This window comes from Castanea sativa, chromosome 6, assembly GCF_040712315.1.
Source record: "Castanea sativa cultivar Marrone di Chiusa Pesio chromosome 6, ASM4071231v1".
In the NCBI taxonomy this organism is placed as follows: domain Eukaryota; kingdom Viridiplantae; phylum Streptophyta; class Magnoliopsida; order Fagales; family Fagaceae; genus Castanea; species Castanea sativa.
The window spans coordinates 44,466,422-44,489,147 of NC_134018.1; the positions used below are offsets into that span (position 1 = coordinate 44,466,422).

At 34.1% G+C, this 22,726-nt stretch overlaps 1 protein-coding gene and 1 pseudogene across 1 annotated transcript; both read right to left on the minus strand.

Moving 5' to 3' along the window:
* Nucleotides 1-8,793: 8,793 nt before the first annotated feature.
* Nucleotides 8,794-10,818, minus strand: LOC142640025 (uncharacterized; annotated as a pseudogene).
* A 635-nt stretch (nucleotides 10,819-11,453) lies between these two features.
* On the minus strand, nucleotides 11,454-12,858 carry LOC142640026 (uncharacterized). The gene is made up of 3 exons (XM_075814139.1): nucleotides 12,397-12,858; nucleotides 11,632-12,138; nucleotides 11,454-11,585 (listed from the first exon to the last, which is right to left on the minus strand). The coding sequence occupies exons 1-3, from the start codon at nucleotides 12,856-12,858 to the stop codon at nucleotides 11,454-11,456; spliced, it is 1,101 nt and encodes a 366-aa protein (XP_075670254.1).
* Between the last annotated feature and the right edge of the window lie 9,868 nt (nucleotides 12,859-22,726).

Consider the following 22,726-nt stretch of genomic DNA (forward strand, 5'->3'; position numbering starts at 1 on the left):
TGACTACAATTTTGGATATACACTTAATTTTGTTAGGTATAGGTGTTTTTCTTCTAGTATTCAAAACTATTTATTTTGGATGTTTTGAATTATTTGACAAAATGCCTCTAGTTTTGAAATTCAATGTTAACAAAATCAAGTTACATATGTGAAACTTGACATTATCAATGTTAAGTTCTATACATATTTTGTCACTTAAATTTTTTTGAAAATTTAAGTGGAATTAACATTACTAATGTTGAGTTCCACTTAAAGCTATACATAAAACTTGATTTTAAAGATATCGAGTTTTACATATAACTCGATTTTGTTAAAATCGAGTTACAAAAACATGGACATTTTGCTAAATTATTTCAAAACAATGGGTTCTTGCTGCATAATTTGTAAATTAGGGGCAAATGCCCAATTTCCCTAATATTATATTAATAAGTTATTTTTTTAATAGTATACATAATATAAAATTCACCAAAAAAATATAATAAATTATCCTATAGTATATAAATTAAAATTTCAAAGTTTTTCTATACTTCTAAAAAAAAAACTATATTTTAATATTTTATTTCTTATTAAGAATTAAGTCAATCTAGAACCAGTCAAAAGCTTTGTATCTGAATTAGCATTTCCTCATGCACAAAGTACTTAAAGGTCTAGGAGAAAAAGGATTCGAGCTGCAGGGTTAGCATGTTGTAATTATCTCATATTAAAGGTCTTAATTATTTCAAGAAATATTGTCAACTTAGTCATAGACTACTAATACCCAGAGATCTTCAATGCTATCAATAATATCACTTGCGACAAGGACTTTCACCAATGTTCCTTTCTCTCTCTCTGGAATTAATTTCCTTTTTTATATATTTTTTATGAGTAAAACTATGTGTGTCAAATTATTTAAACATCAAAGATTGCCCAGTATGGAGTTATAGAACAAATCTGTTCATGATTCAAACAAGGTCATTTGAGTTATCATTTGGCTTGAGTCTTACACTCTTATTACTATGCTCATAACAAGAATGCCACATAATAGTGTAACTATGAATGCTATTTTACTCAAAATCCACAACAATCAACTAAACTCAAAGTAAATTGGTATAAGAGCTTTTGCAATCTTAACAAATAGAGTAATACTATCACTATGCAAATTAACCATGCATGCATATAGAGATATAGAGATTAGATTGTTTGGTTTAGTTTACACGAATGGGTCAAAAACTATTGGGCTGGGTTTGGGGAGAGCGTGACGGCCCATTGTATTGGGACATAGAGTGGTAAAATATAGCCCAATTGTGTTTTCATCGGAAGGATGGAGTATAAAATATTGAGTACAAAAGATCTAGAATACAAATTTTCCCGTGTCCGTAACATATAAAACTTCGTCGCGTCTTCAAATCGAATCAAAACCTGAGTTGTGATTTGGGTTTGTTTTGGACGTTATGCTCTATTTGTTTTAACAGAAAATCTTCATAGTTTTTTGTCAGATATTTGGTAGTATTAAAAAAAATAAATCAACAGAAAAAATATCTTATTTTTAGAAATTTTTTTTCATTTTTTTTTTGAAAAACAACTCTATCTTACAAAAAGCTAAATAAGGAAAATTAAAAGATTTTTTTTTTAACTCATTTAAGATAATTACCAAACGTAAAAAAATGAAATATTTTTACACAAATATCTTTTAAAAAATAACTCATTTTCTAAAAAATATTTTTGGCTAAACAAAAAGAGCATAAAATAGGACAAGTGAAGTCCGTCATCAAGAGGTTTCTTGTGAGGAGCATTGTTGAGCAAGCTGCAGTTAGAACTTAGAAGGATGTTTAAGAAGCTTGTGTCTATGACCGTAATATAATTTTCCTCACTTCCTTCTTTTTAATTTCTAATTTTAAAATTTTAATATTAATTTTTCATTGTTTATCTCTTTCATATATATATGTTCATAATATATATAGACACACACACACTAGCTTAGGGACTATATTTTTATTTTTTAAACAAATAATAAGGATAAACTTTAAAAATAAGCCGAAACTGTCATTTCTTTTTTGAACATATATTTGAAAGTGGTGAAGTGATTTAGGGTGCGTTTGGTTCGACGGTAAATCAATTCCGGACGAAAAATCATTTCCGGGAAAAATATTTTTCCGTAAAGAAAATGTACTCATGCTGTTTGGTTGTACCATGGAAAATAAGGGCAGCAAACAAATTCCACTGTTTGGCATTTTCTGAAATTCGTTTTACTGTATTCATTTTCCCATGTTTGGTTTGTTCACACATTTTACGAAAAATATGAAATGCATTTACAAATAAAAACCTGCATTGCCTAGATGAACCTATAATAACACAAAAATAATCATCCACTTCAACAGTTACAAAAAGCATCACAAAAATAATCATCGACTTCAACATTAACAAAGAGCATCCGAATATCACGTGGTAATATTTATATCAAAACGCACATAATGTACTTTCACCATTACAAGTCCATGGTATGCAAAATTGATACCTACACGTGGTATCTGAACAGTACACATGTGCCCTACATGCTTAAAGTCACCACACATAACTTGGGCAATTGTATCGTCTCAATAATACAAAAGAGTTCACATCCTACAGGTTACAAATACATACATAGGCTGCTTACCGATAATACAATTGTCACATATATCATACAATGTTAGGATTATACTAGTACTACATCACACACAATCCCTACAGCTACTACCATCACAATCAGCACTAAACAAACAAGTCAGAGTCGAGTGAACAAATAACTATCCATCCAAAGCTTCCTCAGTTTAGCATTCTTGGCCAGAAATCCCCTAGCTACCTTCTTATTTTCACACAGATGGTCAAAGGCAGTTGCGAGCATATCTTCACTATACCCATTCGCCGCCACAGCCATCACCTTAGAGTAAAGACTATTAAAATCAACAGGCCCCCGACTGATTTCTTTCAAGGCCACAGCAATTTCCTTAAGCTAATCAGATAAATCAGTCAGAGCACTATCATCAGAGGGAGGTGCACGGCCTCTTTTGCGGGACTTTGAAAGTGTGGACCCAGTGGTGGATGATTCTACCACATTCTTCCCCTTATCCACCACACCCTCCTCCCCATTATCAGCCACCATCTCAGTGCTCTCTGCATTGTCATGCTCTGTGTCAATATCAACATATGACTTAGCAAAGCTTCCTGTGGCCAAATCCTTACCCACTACAATGGCCAACTCATCATACATCTCTATCTTCTTGTTCAAAAAATCAGCATGCTTACGATGCGCCTGTAAGGGAGACAGGAACATACAATAACAATGCAATGATCACTTCACTCATAAATTCAATATTCAATTCAATATTGATGTCATTAGATGATTTATGTGAATGATAAACAAGTATAAGCTATTATTACCACAAGAGACATAATCCATGATTTATGGGATAAGAACAATAGAAAATATAATGCACAAATATAGTTGAAAGCCATACCATAACTTCCTCTTGGTACGTCTTCGCATTGCACGTGATCATTTTTAAGCTATCATCCCAACCGAACTCACTCTTCTTTTGAAGAGTTTGAATGGTAGTCCACATTGTCCTCAAAGTACGCATCCGATTCTCGACATACAAAGGGTGGCACTCGACCCCAAACTGTTCAGTTATCGCCTTGGCGACAGTAGCGAAGGAACCGGGCTTAAAAGTGTTCGAGGGCTTGTTGCCCTTCGTGGCCTCTTCGGCAAGTACAGTTAGCATCGTCTTGTGCATTGGTGGCAACCATCGGAATTGCTTACTACCCACCTTTTCTTTCCCTTTCGACATTACTACATATGATAATTGCATAGTGAGACTAGCATTTAAACAATCCAAGTAGCATTCACAAATTACTGTGCATATGAACAACAAATCAAACACACATACAACCACGATTATAGATGTACGCAACAGAACGAAACAACTACTGGAAATAACAATGTATTGTTGAAAATAATGATCCTTACACCACCAGAAGTCTACAGTAAATAGATTAAGCATATATAAAACAAGAATACAGTACATATGACAATCATATAAATCTAAATAAAGTTCTACTCTCCACTCCTGGTATAATCAGACCACATAGCTTTGCATATCTCATCTCTCTTAGCATTCCACACTCTATTGTACCCTCTACTTGGTTCATTGTAGCTTCCATAATATAGTCAGCAGGATCAACCCCCATAATGTGATTATGAATCACACAACATGCTAACACTACTTTCACTTGTGTTTCAAAAGACCAAAATGGTTCTGCATCCAACACTCGAAAACGTTTCTTCAACACTCCAAACCCTCGCTCAATGGTAGTTCTCAAGGAAGAGTGTCGGAGGTTGAACAATTCTTGTTCATTCTCAGGAGGACGATCACTAAACTCTTTCAAGTGATATCACACACTCCGATAGGGTGACAAAATTCCATTTTTATTACCATACCCAGCATCACCAAGATAATACTTACCTACATATGTTCAAAAATAAAACCAAATCACTACTATGCTTACAAAAATGCACAAAATTTATTAAACTAATTAACTCAAAAGGTGAAGTAATCCTATAATACCTGAAGGAATTGAAAATCCCATTGGCCTAGACAATGCATCATTTAACACACGTGAATCATGTGCACAGCCTTCCCATCCAGCCAATACATAAGTGAACTTCAAGTCAAAACTAATGGCAGCTAACACATTTTGCGTGGTTCCACCTTTGCGACCATGAAACCTTCCCTGTATCTTAGGTGGCACAGATGCACGAACATGTGTACCATCTATCGCTCCAACACAATCCTAATTTTCGACAAACATAATGATTTAGAATTACACAAACCTTCACAATTTACACATATACACAAGTCTCAATATTTACCTTGAAATAGGGGTAGAACCTTCTGCTTTCCCTTATCTCTAGGGGTGTATCTTCGCTAGGCAGTCTTATTAGAGCTCTATATAATTTTAGGACCCCCCTAAGGGCGATGTTGAAGTATCTATGGACAGTTTCAGTCGATCTATGGAACCGACTACCAATTACACGAAACCTCACATTATGACCAATAATGTGTAAAAAAATTAGCACTTGCTCCGTAACGGACATGTGCGTAGTAGGGCGTATGTGCTCCCCTTCAATGAGGATGTGACATAAGTGGTGGAAAGCTATAGGCTTCATCCTAATTTGACTAACACAAAGTCTCTCACCCCCATGCAGAATACTATTTATGTAATGCTCTCTTTCGGCTGCATGATTAACATAAGGCGCCCTAGACAGTTGTTTACGTCGCAATTTCCTTACCAACGCAACCCCCACAAGGAGGACAGATGCAACTGAGGCAAGAACTGCTACTTTGGTTTTTTTCTTCATCTAAAACATCACAAACATTGTGGTCTAAGAGGTATGCAAACAAGCATGATATTGAGTACACAATATATAAAAACAGCCACAACAGTAAAACAGCAGGGCACACCCTATCAACCAACACAACATAATACCATCACAATCAATATTTTATTGTATACAAACCGGCCAACTCCCAAACATTCAAGCAATCTATAGTATTTTTATTTATTTTTTATTTTTTGGACAAGTGAGATCAAAACCATTATGAGTAGCCATAAATGTTTAATTCCCCTTTAAATAATAATCTACTATATTAACTATACCCCTATTTTAAGTGTCTAAACATTTTCTAGCTAAACAGTAGAATACTCATCAATAAAAACATCAAGAGCTTTAACACCAACAAATCACATTGCATTTCTATTTCTGTATAATTGTAAGAGCAGCAAAATTTATTATTTATATCAATAGCCGTTAATTACAAAAAGTAAATAACTATTTTTGTGATAGGTAAATACATTAATTTATTATAATTGTAAGAGCAACAAAATTTTTAAATAAATAAATAACTAGATAATTAATGAAAGTAATAAATAATTCAATATGTATTTAATTAAATAATTTTATATATATATATATATATATCGATTCAACCAGAGAGGGTGGGTCGGAGGTTTGGATCGGGTTTTGTAGAGGTTGGGGCGGAGGTGTGTGGGTCGGAGGTAGCTGGATTGGGTTTTCTAGAATGGGTTGGAGGTGTGTGGGTCGAAGGTTTTGTAGAGGTTGGGTCGGAGGTTTGGGGATCGGGTTTTGTCGAGCTTGGGTCGGAGGTGTGTGGGCCGAAGGTAGCTGGACTGAGTTTTCTAGAATGGGTTGGAGGTATGTGGGTCGAAGGTTTTGTAGAGGTTGGGTCGGAGGTGTGTGGGTCGGAGGTTTGGGGATCGGGTTTTGTCGAGCTTGGGTCGGAGGTGTGTGGGTCGGAGGTAGCTGGATTGGGTTTTGTAGAATGGGTTGGAGGTGTGTGGGTCGAAGGTTTTGTAGAGGTTGGGTCGGAGGTGTGTGGGTCGGAGGTTTGGGGATCGGCTGTTGTTGAGGCGCGATCAGACTGTCAAAGGAAGACAAACAGGGGAGGAAACTCACCATGGGAGAGCTGCGGCGCTCGTCGGACGGTGAGTGAAGCTCGGACTGGCGTGGGTGAGATGGTTGAGCATGGACTGGCTTGAGACAGAGAGTGGAGCTCGACTGGAAAATGAGGACTGAAACGAATTGAAGGTAAAATAGACATGGAATTCATTTTACGGGTGGGGAGGGTTTATTTTACGGTCAATTGGTTTGATTTTCCGTTTGACCAAAATTTCAGGTGTTGCCAAACACCCGCAAATGTTGAAAACAATTTCCGGAATTGATTTACTGTCGAAACAAACGCACCCTTAGAGAAAAGTTTTAGTAGGAAAAATAAGATGAGCGCATTGGGGAAGAAGGCAAAATTTTAGAAGTTCTCTTAGTTTTTTATTTTTTAAATTGGGATGTTTTACTTTTATTCGGATGAAAAATGAATAAAAATGCTAAATTTTAGGGAATAACAAAATTTTAGGAGTTTTCCTTTTGATTTCAAAATGAAATTTGTTATTTAACATTTATAGTGGCCCTTTAAGGCATTAATGAGAGTATTTTTGAATTATATAAAAGTCCAAAATATTACACCACCCAATACCTTGTTATAGAATTCAAATTTTGAAAATCTCACCATTGAATTACATGCTCTTAACATTAATGTCAATTGGATGTTATTTACCATTCGATCTATAAACTCATCTTTTATGCATTATTTTAAACTAAAAAAAAAACTTGAATTTAAACAATCGATTGATGATATGACTATTAATCTTTAATCACCTTAAAATTTTGCAAACCATTGAATTGCATGTTTTATATGTTCTTAACATTCATGTCAATTTTCATGTTAATCAAATGTTATTTACCATTCGATCCATAAACTCATCTTTTATACATTATTTTAAATTACAAAAACTTGAATTTAAACAATTAATTGATGACATGACTATTAATCTTTATTCACCTTAAAATGTTATACCACCCAATATTTGTTAAAATCAATGTTACAACATCCAATTAAAAAATATTGAGTAGTGTAATATTGAATTTTGAAACTCGATTTTAATAAAATTGAGTTATGTGTAGAACTTGATATCTTTAAAATCGAGTTATATGTAGCAATGTCGAGTTTCACTTAAATTTTCAATAAAAATTAAGTGAAAAAATATGCATAAAACTTGATATTGCTAATGTTGAGTTTCACTTATAATTCAATTTAAAAAAAAAAAAACCGAATTTAAAAAATAAGGACATTGCTGCATAATTGGGACAAAATAAGCGTTTTGACTTTTGAGAATTGAGGCATGTTGGCCTTTTTGACTTATTAGTATGTTCTTTTCTTCCCTTCTCTTTTTGTCTTTGCTTCATCTCTCTTTTTGTGTGGTACTCCGTAGTCTGCACAACAACCCCTAAACACTACAAAAACCTCTTTTTTAGTTCTGGAGGATATGATGGAAAGGATTACTTGAAGTAAGATGACATTTTAATTTCGATATTTGTTGCTTAAATATTTACTTAGTTGTTGGATGAGTAGTTCTCTCATCTCTGCCACTTATCCAAAGAAAAAAAAAAAAAAAAAAAGGACGAGTAGTTATCTGTCACCAGTAAGCAGAGTTCATCTACATTTGCTGCATAATAAATGCAGTGGGCCTGTTTGAAATCAATCTATTGTGCTATACTTGAGTTGTGAAGAACAGTTCAAATATAAATATCCCATGTGTCTCAAATATAAGCCAATGCTGCAGACATAAATCTAGTGTCCAGTAAAAGTGACTCTAGTGTTGTGTGAACAAACATGTAGAAGTGTAATGCATTGCATGCCTCATTTTATTTACAAGGTTATCTCCTTGTTTGGGCTTTTTCATTTATATGTGAGCTTGATATTAGAAAAGCCAAGATCAGCTGCAACAGTGTCTTGGAATTTCTTCCAGAATGGTTGTAAATTGGAGACTATGTTATTTTCATTTATTAATATTCGGCCTTTTGTTTTGTTTGTTTTCCTTTGAGGGGGTATTATTGATGCGGTCTCAATTTCTCTAGTTGTAGAATATTTTATTCTTGGGCCTTGCTCTTTGAATCCTGAACTAACAAATTTTCAGCGTATTGCAGGGGAACCTTACACTTAAGATGTAAGTGGGCCAAAAAGACTATGTCCCTTCAATTACTTTTGTCATAAATTTATAATGAGCCAAGTATAGGAATACTTCTGCTTAATAAAAGAAGTAGAAATTTACAAAACGAAAGCAAATATGCTAAGATTTTTATTTTTTGAAGTACAAATTAAGTACAAACCTTAAAATAGAAATCTGCAAATTTCTTCTTGTTTTCTAAGCAATGTTAAGATGAACAATTTCTCTAAATTCCAACCTCCTAGTCTCATTATAAAATGTTTTGTGTTTGTTAGGCCAATATGTTAACCAAATCCACCCTCTTATCTCCCACTCCATAGTCCTTCCTATGGCACTTTTGTCCACCTTCCAGCACACCCTCTCTCCATACTCATCTCCAGCAAAAACCACTCCTCCTTGCCTAGTCAATGGTCGGTATGCACTCGAATATCGGTCTTTAAACCAAGCTTTAGGGTTAATTAATGAAATCTTTGAAGGCTTGGAAGAGAATACTTCTCTTCCATTCATGCTATCATGAAGAAACCAATTCAAATTTGCACTATAACCATTAACTGATTCCTTGAATTTCCAAGGCTTCAAGCTTATTGTCATGGTCTCTCCAGCCGATAACTTAAGTCCAAAGTAAGAATTAGGCGGATCAAACCCAGCTTCTAAAGATTTTTCTAAGCCAATCTCTCTTGTTGGGTTCTCAGATGACTTGCTCACCGAAAGGCTTAGTACGTTGGTTTGAAGAGTTGGAGTGAGTTTCAATGAAATTCTTGAGGGAAAGTGCTTTTCTGCTGCCCCAGCTCCTCTTTCATTCATGAGGACCTCACTCACAAGTCTGATAATGTCACACCTGTTATAAAAGGAAGACAGGCCTCGGTCATATTACAAGCAACGCAAGAATAAGCTGTTTCGTTAGCATTTTAAAGTTACGTTCTTTCACATATTATTCAATAAAACTTAGTACAGACTTTAATTGAGAATAAAAGTACTTTTAAATGGCTAGCAAGATTAACTTGGGGCTTGTCTGGTTCGGTTGTTGAAGGGGTGTTAAATTGCTTTAAGAGCTTTCGAACTCTTTAATTTGACTATTTTCGCTAAAGTGTTTTAAGAGGATCCTTAAAGCTGAAATTTGAAACTAAAGGAAAAAGTTCTACAATTCACTGCATGTCCATGCTTTATCAATCCAAAATTTTAGTGTTATTCATTGTAATTTCTCAAACATTCAAAAAAAGAGTTTTTTTTCTTAATTTATAATTAAAGCTCTATATGGTAGAAGTTCTACTATTAAAACTCTACTTCCTACAGAACAGCAAGCTTTAGCTCTTCAAATATCTTTGTACTAAGAATCAAAATATACAACGAAAATCATCGTACCTTATGTTATCAGTGTTCACTATCACATCAACCCACCTCTCTTGAATTACTACTTTGTAATTGAATTGGATTACACCTTCAAGTTGGTTGTAAGTAAGAGAAAATTGCAGTCTCTCATCAACAGAAGGATTGCTCGAGTTTTCAACATCCATGGCTATAACAGGACAATATAAATGAACCTTCCATAACCCAAATGTTGAAAGTGCATAAGAAAACAAAGGTGATGGTGTTTTGAGGGAGTGGTGGGTGGTTTGGTGCTCTATAATCCAATTAGTAATTGCAAGGTTCAAGGACCTCATCCATTGCTCTTCTAAATTTGATCCTAAGCGTTTCATGAGCAACTTTGTTGCTTGTCTTGACTGACAATTTGCCAAGTGATTTTTTAGAGTATTAAGACACCCCGAACGGAGATCTTGGGGAGCTTCATAGATGCAAATGAGGAATAATAGAGTGAGAAATGCAAAATTGAAAATATCTTTGAAGTTGGGAATAGAATCTAGTTTAGGGAACTTGAGAAGGGAGTTGTTATTCTTGTTATTTGAACCAACTTGAAGCACATCTTCAACAAAATTTACCAAGAGGTTGGACATGGTTTCCTCATCTATCAACTTTATGGATTTAGAGTTGATTTTGAATGGTTTTGAGGTCCAAAGTGAGACAGGTAGATTAAAATCTGCATTTATAGCAAAAGAGAGATCAGTTTGGGATTGGTTATATTTGGCTATGGAGAGATTGAGTGATGGTTGGGACGAACTTGAGGAACACATGCATAGAGACATTGATTTTTTTTTTCCATTCAGTGATTGGCGGAAGGTTTTGAACCCAGAAAAATATATCAGGAAAGGCACAAGGAGCAGCCATAACTTGTAGAACAAGTAGAAATCTCTTTCTTTCTCTGCAAGGACTTGTGATGAAAAAACTCGTGTATAAAGGCTGTTTCATGAAAGGAAGCTATGCTTAGATTCTGGTGGGGAAGAAAAGTCAAAAGTAAAGTAAAGCAATGTAATTGGAACATGATAAACATTGAGAAAGAAACTTGGTGCGATGGATGGTTGTACAAGAAGATGATCAATGAGTACCATTCTTTGATTAAAACTATAACTGTATGATTGAACCATGAGGATAAGCTTCCATTTTAATTAATCTATATATATATATATATATATATATATATATAAGTTGAAGTGTAATATTTATTGTTGCTATGCTCATATTGCGCCACCTCATCCACCTTGTTATTAACTATATAATCATTCTTTTTCTTATTTAATATTTATTCCTAAATTTTGATGACAATATTAAATATATAAACATTTTTTTTGAGAATATTATATATATATATATATATATATATGTATGTATGTATGTATGTATATAGATTGACTTTACATATTCATCTTGAGCGGTTTTAACTTTATATATAACTTTGCATTTATACATTCATCTATTTTAATTTAGATTTTTTTTTTTTAAAGGAAGAACATATCTTAATTTTATTAAGTAAAACCAGTTATGTCAGCCAATACAACAGAAATTAAAAGTGGTGGAACATCTTCCATCCATACCGAAAAATCCGAAACACAAATAGCATGACGAGCTAACTTATGAGCAACAATATTACCCTTTCTCTTTACATGAGACTTGAGAGTAGTGTAATTCATTAAAAAAATTAACCTTATTTCTAATCTCATCCAGCACCAAACCCACTGCTGATAGGAACTTCATGTCATCACGCAAAGCCTTCACTAGCACAAGCGAGTCAGTCTCAAGGATGGCATGTTGGAATCCTAGGTCCGAAGCGAACTGCACTGCTGTTTCGATAGCCATCGCCTTGATTTCCAGAGGGCTGTATGCCTGGGAAATTTGCTTAGATAGTGAGCCCAATACCATACCCTCACTGTCACGAACGACCACCCCAATTCCTGCTCTGTTCTCCTTTGCAAACCTGGCTTCGTCGCAATTAATATTTACCATCCCCTGTTCTGGTGGTTTCCACTTCTGCGCCGAGGAATGGACAGTCCGAAGAGATGGAGGATGCGGATTAACAGCTTGGAATTCCCGAAGTCGTTCCTTTGCCAGTAAGGTAATTGAGTGCGAGCTACAACTGGGTTTATTTAGTTGGACCTGGTTTTGTTGTGTCCAGATGGACCATGCCGTGACCGCAAAGAGCTCCAGGTGGTGCTGGTGTTTGATCAGCCATGACAACAGTTCTTTGAAGGTGATGAAGCTAAGCGTATTTCAACAACCCCATAGGGTCAAGTCCTCCCAAACTATATCCAACTCACCACACGACCACAAAGCATGGAGGGCTGATTCGCTGGCACAGCAACACCGATCACAAAGAGGATTCTCAATAATGGTTCGACACACCAAATTTTCCTTCGTGGGTAGAGAGTTTCGGCAATCCCTCCATATGAAGTTTTTTATTTTTTTTGGTACCTGTAGTGACCAAATTCCACGCCATAACTCCCTATCCTCCATCAGCCTAACTGAAACTTCTATAGTATCTTCCTCAAACTTCAAAAATCGGTAACCCGACTTGCTTGTATATGTCCCAGTTTGAGTGAAGGGCCAAAAAAGTCTATCCTCCACCCCTTGTTGTGGCAGCAGGATGGACTTGATTAGTTCTGCCTCCTTAGGAATGAAAATACCATCAATGACTGAATGGTTCCAGCAGTTTGTCGCTTCATCTATCAATATTTCAACCCTTGCATCTGCCATGGAATCAATGATGGGAGAAGTTACCTTGGTTGGGTGTTTCCATGGCAGCCATGTGCTCTGCCAAATGTGCACAGCTCTCCCATTTCCAACCCTCCACCTACATCCTCTAAGTAGTACATCTCGCCCATGTAAAATACTCCTCCAAGCACAGGACCTTGTGGTTGAATTTTTTGCCTCCATTATGGAACAATTTGGGAAGAACCTTTTGAAAATTTTATAGAAAAGAAAATCCGAATTTTGTAAGAGCCTCCAAGCATGTTTAGCCAACAAAGAGTCATTGAACATTCGTAGGTCCCTAAAACCCATACCCCCCCCCCCCTCCATCTTTGATTTTGTCAATTCTTCCCATTTCAACCAATGAATTTTTCTTTTATCTTCTCTTTGACCCTACCAAAATTTTCGGACCATTGATTCAATCTCATGGCAAAGTCCCAATGGAATTTCAAAACACCCCATAGCATATGATGGAATTGCCTGAATGACCGCCTTTATCAAGATCTCTTGCCCTGCTTGAGATAAAAGTTTTCCTTCCCATCCTTGTAACTTCCGCCAAACTTTTTCCTTGGTAAAATTAAAGCTCTCCTTCTTGTTCCTTCCCACTAGAGGTGGCAGCCCTAGATATTTATCATAATGGACAATCTCTTGTAAACCCATAGCTTCCTTGATCTCCGCCTTAGTACCTTTCGGGGTGGATTTACTAAAGAAGATGGTCGTTTTGTTTTTGTTCACCTTTTGGCCTGACCCCACCTCATAAATCTCCAAAATCTTTATAATTTTTCTACACTCCTCAATGGTTGCCCTGCAAAAAAGAAGACTATCGTCTACAAAAAATAAGTGTGTCAATTAAGGGCCATTCCAGCAAATGGATAGCCCTTTTAGCTCCCCCACTCTAACAAAATGTTGTATAAGTCCGTGTAAACCTTCCATGCACAACAAAAAGAGAAAGGGAGAAAGTGGATCCCCTTGTCTGATCCCTCTGGTAGGTTGGATGAGCCCTTAAGGTTCACCATTGACTAGGATAGAATATGTCACTGTTTTTATGCACACCATAATTAGGCCAATCCACTTCTCACTAAACCTCATTTTTCTCATAACATTCTCCAAATACACCCACTCCACCCGGTCATAGCCTTTGCTCATATCGAGCTTTACAACCATGTAACCTGTTTTGCCTGTTCTCATGTTATTCATATAGTGAAGTGACTCATAAGCAACAAGTATGTTATCCATTATCAACCTATTTTTTGTAAAGGCTGATTGGTGTTCAGATATGATGCTTGGTAAAATTTTCTTTAATCTATTGGCCAACACTTTAGAGAAAATTTTATACAAGACATTACATAAATTGATGGGGCGATAATCTCTAACACTTTCAGGGTTTTTTATTTTTGGGATAAGGGTGATAAAAGTGTGGTTTAACGGATGTGGGATGGTACCTGAATTGAGCCAAAATAAAACTGAATTTGTGACATCGACATCTACCACTCCCTAAAAATGCTGGAAGAACAAAGGGGGCATGCCATCAGGACCCAGGGCTTTGAGAGGTGTCATCTGTTTCAAGGCTTCTTTTACTTCGAAGGCCGTAAAGGTGTCAGTTAAGGCTGAATTCATTTCTTCGGTAATCATCAAAGGGATGTGCACTAATTGAGGCCATTGGGGATTCAACCTTGAGGTAGAGAAGAGCTCTTTATAATAGTTTACCAAAACCAATGTTACCTCCTCTGAGGCATAGGAAATCAATGAAGAATCTAAAACCAAAAACAATGTTTATACATATTTATCTATACTATTATATAATAATGGAAGGTTTAAAATAAATTTTACAAAAACTCTTTTTGTGCCATGTCATTAGCAACCTCATAATTTTTTTTTCGTTGCAATTATTACTTTGTTTAACCTTTCATCTTTTTCAACTATTGTCTTCTTTTTTCAATTTTTCATTTTCTCCAATCATTGGCTTCTTAAATTTTTCATTTGATTTCCTTTATAAATTTTTAAATTTTCTCCTCTATATCTTCATAAATTCTACGGTTTCACTTTTTTTGAACCTTTCATCAACTTCTACCCTCCCAACCTTTCATCTTTATAAATTCTATTGTTTCACTTTTTTGAACCTTTCATCTGCTTACACTCTTCCTCTTCCAACTTTATTTTCTTATAAATTTATTTTACTTCATTTCCACCTCTCTCCCCTATTCCTTCCAAATTGTTCATTGCAAAAAAGGTCAATTCTCTCTCTCTCCAATTGTCTCTTTTGATTTTTTTTCAACCACTTCCCCCCCCCCCCCCCGAATGGTTCTTTTTGTTATTGTTGATTTAATTGTCACTTCACATTTGTTTCACTTTTTGGAAAATTTGTATCGACTTTTATGCACATTTAGGTATTTTGATATTCCAATTCCTGATAAAAAAAATTCTTTTTTTTTTAGTGATTCAATTAGAAGTTAAACTATGAGACTTTACTAAGTTTTGTTTATTTTTAAATCATTTTGAGTGAACAAAACTGTAGTTTTTGTAGAGAAAGTACTCTTAATAATTGTATTAGAAATATTCTATAGTGCCACTTATTTAGATAAAAGTAAAGGTTAATCAAATGGAAATAATTGGATGAGTGACATATTTTAGCTTTCGCAATTGTATTTTCATTATTATTTTTGTGGTTGTTGTTGTTGTTGTTGTTGTTGTTAATTATTATAATGATGCACATAGAAACTTAATTATGAGATTTTGCTAATAATTGTTTATAATCTTTTTGAGTAAACAAATTTGCAGTTTCTACAAAGAAAATAATCTTAATAGATTATAAATAAAAAAATTATTTTTCTAATTGATCAAATTAATCATTGTTAAGCGATGATTGATATGACATTTTGCAAATCAATGATTGATGAGACTTTTTTTTTTTTTTTTGCAAAGCATCTTCATATAGGTATGTTTTGATTCCATGTATTTTTATGGATGTATTGAGATAAGTAATGTGTTCAAGAAGAGAGATCATGATTATACTTTGTATACTTCAAAAGAGACAGATTGGTTTGGAATTAAAGATAACATTAAAAGAGGATGTTACAAGTTGAAATTTATTAATGGTGGGAGAAAACTATTTTTCTCATTCTTTTCTAAATGTCATATTTGGAAAATTTTAATCCACACCATATTCTATCACGAGAAAATTGACTCATAATATGAATAGATAAAAATAATCTTAATATAAAATAAAATAAAAATATATATAATTTTTTATTTATAGGGAACACAAAATTCATTACTTAAGAAAAAGAAAAAAAGACCCTTGCCCTTTGTTGGTTTCATAAATAGTTATATAAAAAAGAAAATTTCTTAGTTGATAGTTTAATACATTTAAAATGAAATTCTCTTATGAGAAAACACTATGTTAATCCTAATATATAATTTTATGAATATTTTTTAAAAATAAATTATATATTACATTATTTTAAAATAATTAGATATTCATATGCATCGCATGGGATTGCGACTAGTTGATTCAATAACAACAATGATCATCTGCCTATTGCAACTTGCAGGGGGTAAAAAATAAGCAACTAAACGTAACCATGATGTTTGCTAGAGTTTAAATAGAGAAAGGAAATTCCTTCTCTTTGTTGTGAAAATATGAAATGGAGGATTAAGAAGAAAAAAAAAGTGTTATATAATACCTTTTGAAGTTGTTAATCATGGTGATTCTTTTTTTTTTTTTTTAATTGTCAATCATGGTGCATTAATAAATATTGCTATATCAGTTGCATTGCCGGATATAACAAAATGAAATATTATGTAAAAAAAAATGTGAAAATTTGTGGTAATTAAAGTCACATGCATGATTATTTCCCAACAAAAAGGTTGATTTGTTCATGAACTTTTCATAGGAAATAGCAATATAAAGTGTAGGGTCATTTGGGCCCAGGAATATGTGTGGGGTGGCCCAAGAGTATTCTTTGAGCTAAAGGCCCAATCCGAGGACACCGAATGGTTCGAGAATATATGAATGATAACTCATAAAGCAATGCTAAATAGTAGAGAGGTAATGCCTAAACATGTATGTCCAAAAAGATAGTTTGAGGATGATTATGTCCTCGGTTATGTAAGGCCGAGGCAGGTAAAGGGCTGGTTAATATCCACAGGCAATGTTCTAGAAAATCCTATGGGTAGGGGTAAATATGGTAAACTTGGAAGATAAGAAGAAGGGTGGTGGAATATCTAAGATAAAGTTGTTACCACTGTCCCCGCATTGAATACTCTGCAACTGCTATTCTGGCCGCATTAGTGGGGAAATGAGACCTGAGCATCAGAGTTTAGCCTGCCTCCTGTCTCCAAAGACTTCATGGGAGGTGGATGGGACAAGTATCTAATCAAGCAATCTAACCCTGACGTGGAGGATGAAGAGAAAAAGAATGAGGGAATATAAAAGGAAGAAGAGACCTTCAACAAAAGAGAAGGAAAAATTAGAGAAAAAACATTGTATACCTCACGATCCATAATTGTAATCTATTTGGAGAAGAAATAATATAAATCATCATTGGCTTGTGTCCGAGGAGAAGATTCTTTCATAAAAACAATTCCTTGTGTGTATCGTTGTGATCAAAGCCCATCATCTTTGTTATCTAGATATCACTAGAACCTAGATTTCAAGCCCACTCTCTACAAATTTTATTGTAAAAGGCCTTTCAGACCCATCCCCCTCTTACTGTGGGTCTGAGCTCAAATTGTGGCTTACACAAAGCATGCTTGCTGCCTTAAAATTAATTGTTAGATGCCAAATAATAATGGTGATTGACCTAGCAATGGGTTCGATTGTTGATAAAGATCACTAGAGAATGTCGTATTCCTATGATTCTCAACCTTTATATAGGATTTTATTCTCCACTCCATGCCTCCCCCCTTGCCTTGCCTACTAAGGCTTCTATGTCTTCCCTCCACTTTTTCAATGGAACTTTCATCCCACCAGAACTTAAAAATAATAATGTCAACTCTTATTTTGGAGGTACTCTTTTCTTTTTTTTCTTTTCTTTTTCTTGTACAAGATAGAATTTCTATTCTAGCATAATCTAAGTGTATGTGTGTGTGAAGCTCCCTCCTAGAGACTTGAACCCCTGCCCTTACCCCTCACACCCCACAAACACTTATACTTATAGAGCAACCATCGCACCAAGGGCGTGCGGTGGTATTTTGGAGATACTCTTAGTGGAAAGTTATTAATGGCTTTTGTTAAAATAGACTTGTATTTGTTTTTGGACCAATGACTTGGGGATCTTATGGATGAAGCAAAGTGAAGTGGAGTGGAGTGTAATGAGTGGAACAGAAGAAAGCTATGTACTTTATTTGTAAGATTTGGGGCTGCCATCTAAAGAAATTTTTTCTAAGTGAAAAAAAAAAAAAAAAAAAAAAAAAGGGTGGTGCCAACATATGCTTTTAAGTTTTAATGCATAAAAAAAAATAAGATGGAAAATAAATTAAAACATATTTCTCTTAATAAAAACTTCTACAAATAGCATCAAATTAGAAATACCTCTCAGTATAACAAATTTTGAGGCTGACAATATTGCCATCAAAATCAAGCTCAAAAGACTATTTGTGTATGAAAAGTAATGTTTGGACCCCTTTGTTGAGTATGGAAGATCAATTTAGGGTCCGTTTGGATAGAACTTATTGCTGAAAACAGAAAACACTGTAGCAAAATAATTTTTAAATGTGTAAATAGTACTGCAGGACCCATTCTTAATAAAAAAAATTGCTGAAAAAGTACGTGAACAGTATGCGCACTGCAGTTTCCCCCCCCCCCCCCCGGCAGCAAAAATGAAAACAAAAAACAAAAACAAAACGCAAAAACACAGAAAAAATAATTCGGATCCAAACGCATTCTTATGATATACCAATTATGTCATTTAAATGATTACAACTTAAAAAATATAAACAACAAATATATCAAGTCACCAGAGCTGAAAATATATCAACCAAACCAATAAACACTGTGATACGGTGACGAGGTAGAGAAACCAATGGAGAACATTCCAAAGAAACTATGAGGTACCCTTATCCCAATAAGGAACTCACAAAAAAAAAAAAAAAGTTTTACAATTTGACTGAAACATTTGAACCTAGACTCTGCTTGGTATAAAACTTGATGTGACCCCACAATTAGTTTTAGATACAATTTGAACTCCTCTATCATGAAAACCATTTTACGAACTACATTTGTGATTATGATTAGTACTCTCAATGTATTTATTACATACTAAATTTACATGATTATGGAATTTACCAAATTTCCTCCACAAACTTTGTCTACATGAACCAAAACCTCCGACACCCTAAAAACTTTTTGAATATTTTGCAATTGTGAACCTCACTGGAAAGAAATCTTTCTATTAATATCTCATACGCTCGCACTTTGTGATTGCAATTCGCAATCAATGAGTGGGTAAACAACTAAGATTTTTGGAGTCTGGTTCAATATAGAAAGGCACAAGGTACCTCTTAATAGCATAGACTATGGTAGTCTATTCTCCTAAGAAAATATTGTGCAAAGGCAGGTTTATATAAGCGTGCTCTAGGGAAGTTTCAAAAAAAAAAAGTGTGCTCTAGTGTTTGAGAAAAAGCAACACAAAATCTCGGTCAAATGACACTAGGTACATAAATCCCTACTATGAACTATCTCGGGTTGATTCCCTACTATGAACTATCTGATTTATTATTTTGCTTGGGTGAGATCCATTTTTGTTTTAGTGAAGTTCTTCATAATTCAATTCTTCAAGCATTTTTGTGGTCCCAATGTCAGCTGACGATTACAATGAATGAAATACACCAAAAAAACACAATTATTATAATACAACCTTGTCATGTATATCATAATCCAACATTAAAATCCTAACACACTTCTCAAAATGAGTATTTAGAGCTGGGGAGATTTTTTTCCAGAATTGAAATTCTCTTTCTCATTTGAGGGGGGAAAACATTGTTAGCTAGCTAGAATGAAGATTAAAGGAAAATTAAGTTGAAAAAGATATTTGCAATTGAAAAGACTGGGATTCAATTATGTATTTTCTTGCCCGTTTCATCTTTTTATATCAAAACAAAACAAGTATACAGACAAATATCCTCTACTTAGATACTCTAATGAAGTTGATGAGAAAAGTGAGAGGAATTTTTCCTTTTGAGTGTTGAACTTTAAAATTCTAAGATAATAATTATTACCATCTCTGCATAAATGAATCATTGTTCTAGAGAACCAAAGGGTTTGTAAGCTAATAGATTCAGCTTTTTGACAACAAACACTATTTATGGCAATGATTACCAAGACTGAACATACTACATGCTTTGTTTGTGCTTAGTATGGCCCAATACAACTAATACACGTACAACTATAAAACTCCTAGTCCTATGGGTATAAGGAGAGTTGCCCTCAACTCCTCTTTTGCTTGCATAACCATTGGACATAGATCAGGGAGGGAGGAAGACTGTCCCACATACCTAATAGAATATCTAAGTTTACTCCTTTCCATTAAACTGTAAGATTCAGATGAGTCGCTATCAGGTACATAGATACCAGGAGCTAGCCATAAAATTCTGAAATCTTCAAGTCCACATACTTAGCTTTATTGTAAAGCGCATTAATCTGTATAATATACGTTTTTTTGATCTCCTCCTCCGACTTATGTAGCCACACATGAACAACCCTAATAAACCGTATAAACCTGTAAGGTGTTGGGACTAGAAGATTTTACTTATTGGGCTATTTTTACTAGAATAGACCAATTACAATATTTATTGAAGCAATTAATATATCCATCCTAGGAGGTATGGGTGTGAATTTGGGTTTGGGTTCGAGTGCAGAAGCGGGTGTGGTGTGATGATACGGTAATTTTTGAAAAAGTGGTGGGTTACATTTATTAATTAACTAGTTGAGTTCCTACATGATGTGCGGTGCAACTTATTATTAGTTTTCTTCAATATTTCGATAAGTTTTGTCAAAAATCTTGTAATTTATTGATTGACACCTCAATTTTCAATAGAAACATTCAGGATTTAGATCCCCACCCCCAATTATCGATATATAAAAAAATATCTCAATAAATTTCATTGTAAAAAATTGTAATTTTTAGTTATTTTATATATAGATAAAATAGAAATACACTAAGAGTAGTATAATGATTTGATCATACTGTGTGTGTGTGTGTGTTTTTACAAATTAAAAATTGCATAATATAGTAGCTAATATAGGTAGGCAAGTTTCATGCCTACCAAAAAATTCATATATTCTTCAATTATATTTTTTTTGCATTCTTGATTGTGTGTTACTAAAAAAAATTTCTCCTTTTTGTTGGACATGGTTTAAACTGTTGCAAAAACAACTAAATTTGAGTAAAAATGTCATATTTTAAATCAATTGTTTCTCACATAAAAAATACCAATTGTTTTTCATATAAATCTTAGAAAAATGATATTAAATTTCATTATGCTTAAAATAATTAATATAAAAAAATAAACATGTTTATTATATTAGTAATATTTCTAATTACATAGATTCTACAGTGTTAGTTTTGCACACACACACGCACATACACACACAAAGGAGTTAGGAAATTTAATGGATTAAGATTAATTTTAGTGAATTCACAAATATTTAATTTCTTATGACTTTTGTGACAAACTGATAATTATTGTCAAAACAACTAAACATGAGTAAGAATGTCATATTCTAAATTTATTATTATTATTCCAACTAAAAATTATTTTCTCTATAGAGTTTATAAAAATAATCATATAAATTCACTTAATATAAAGAATTAATACACAATAATAGATAATTAATATATGAATTTATTCTAATGGCTAATTCAATGAACTAATATTTTAATATAAATGCAAACTTTGTTGATTTAGAAAACTAAATAAAGAAAACATCAAGGAATGCGCCACATGGCGCAGCTTCATACTCTTTAACATAAGGTCTCTACTTTTATATATACTAGTATGTAACCTATACAAATGCATGGATGTATTTAAAATTAAACACAATTTTATCATAAAAATATAATAATTCGTCAAATTATTATTTTTTAAAGTAAACGTAATTAGTCACATATTAAAATTCTTACCTAAATTTAATACTACTGTGGGGAGTAAAAAGACCAAAGTGGGCATATAGGCATTTGGACTGTAGCATGGAGGGCCGACCTGCTCCAGAATTAAGAACTTGTTAACTCTATGAATTGGCCCATACGCCGAGATTCCGATGATACAGCCGAGGGCGAGCTTCTCCTCGGACAGATCCAAGGGAACTCAGAGCTTCATTATGAAGGCCAAGGCACAACTCTGGAAAGACTAATGGTTAAAGAGGGAAACCTTGAATCTTCGAGGTACACCGGTGTTAGAAAAATACCACAAGAAAAGGCTGCCACCACCACATTAAAGACTCTGCACCTACCTCCCTGGCCGCATTAATGGGGAAGTGACCCCTGAACAGTAGAACTGAAACTTCTGGTCACTATTCAAAGGTACTAAAAAAAAGAGATATCTAGGGGGGAGGGGGTTGGAGCAACACGTGGATAAAGCATCAGAAAAAGAAGTATTTAAGGGGGTGAAGGCCAAAGAGAGGGGGTCGGTAACTAAGAAAGAAATTAAGAATTGTAACCTTTAAAGAAAGAAAGAGAAATAATACAGAAGTAGTCATCGGCTCACGTCCGAGGAGGTCTATTTGCAATTATCGTTTATTATTTACAAGTGTTTGTAACTTTTAGCCTGTTATCAAGTTCTCAGTACTTCTAACCTAGGTTTCAAGCCCACAATCTACAAATTTCATTGTTTAAGGCTCATTGGGCCTGAGCCCGTAGTTGTCTTTGGGTCCAGGTGCAATTGTGTACTTACAACTACTTATGATCATTTTTTTTTAATAAGATAGAACTTGTGGTGATCTTTGATGCATGATAATTTTTGTTGAGCATATGTGATTGTTTTTTTTTAATTTAATATTTCATTAATATTAAATTCTTAGTATTTACACTCATTAACTCACTTGGCACAAAAAAAT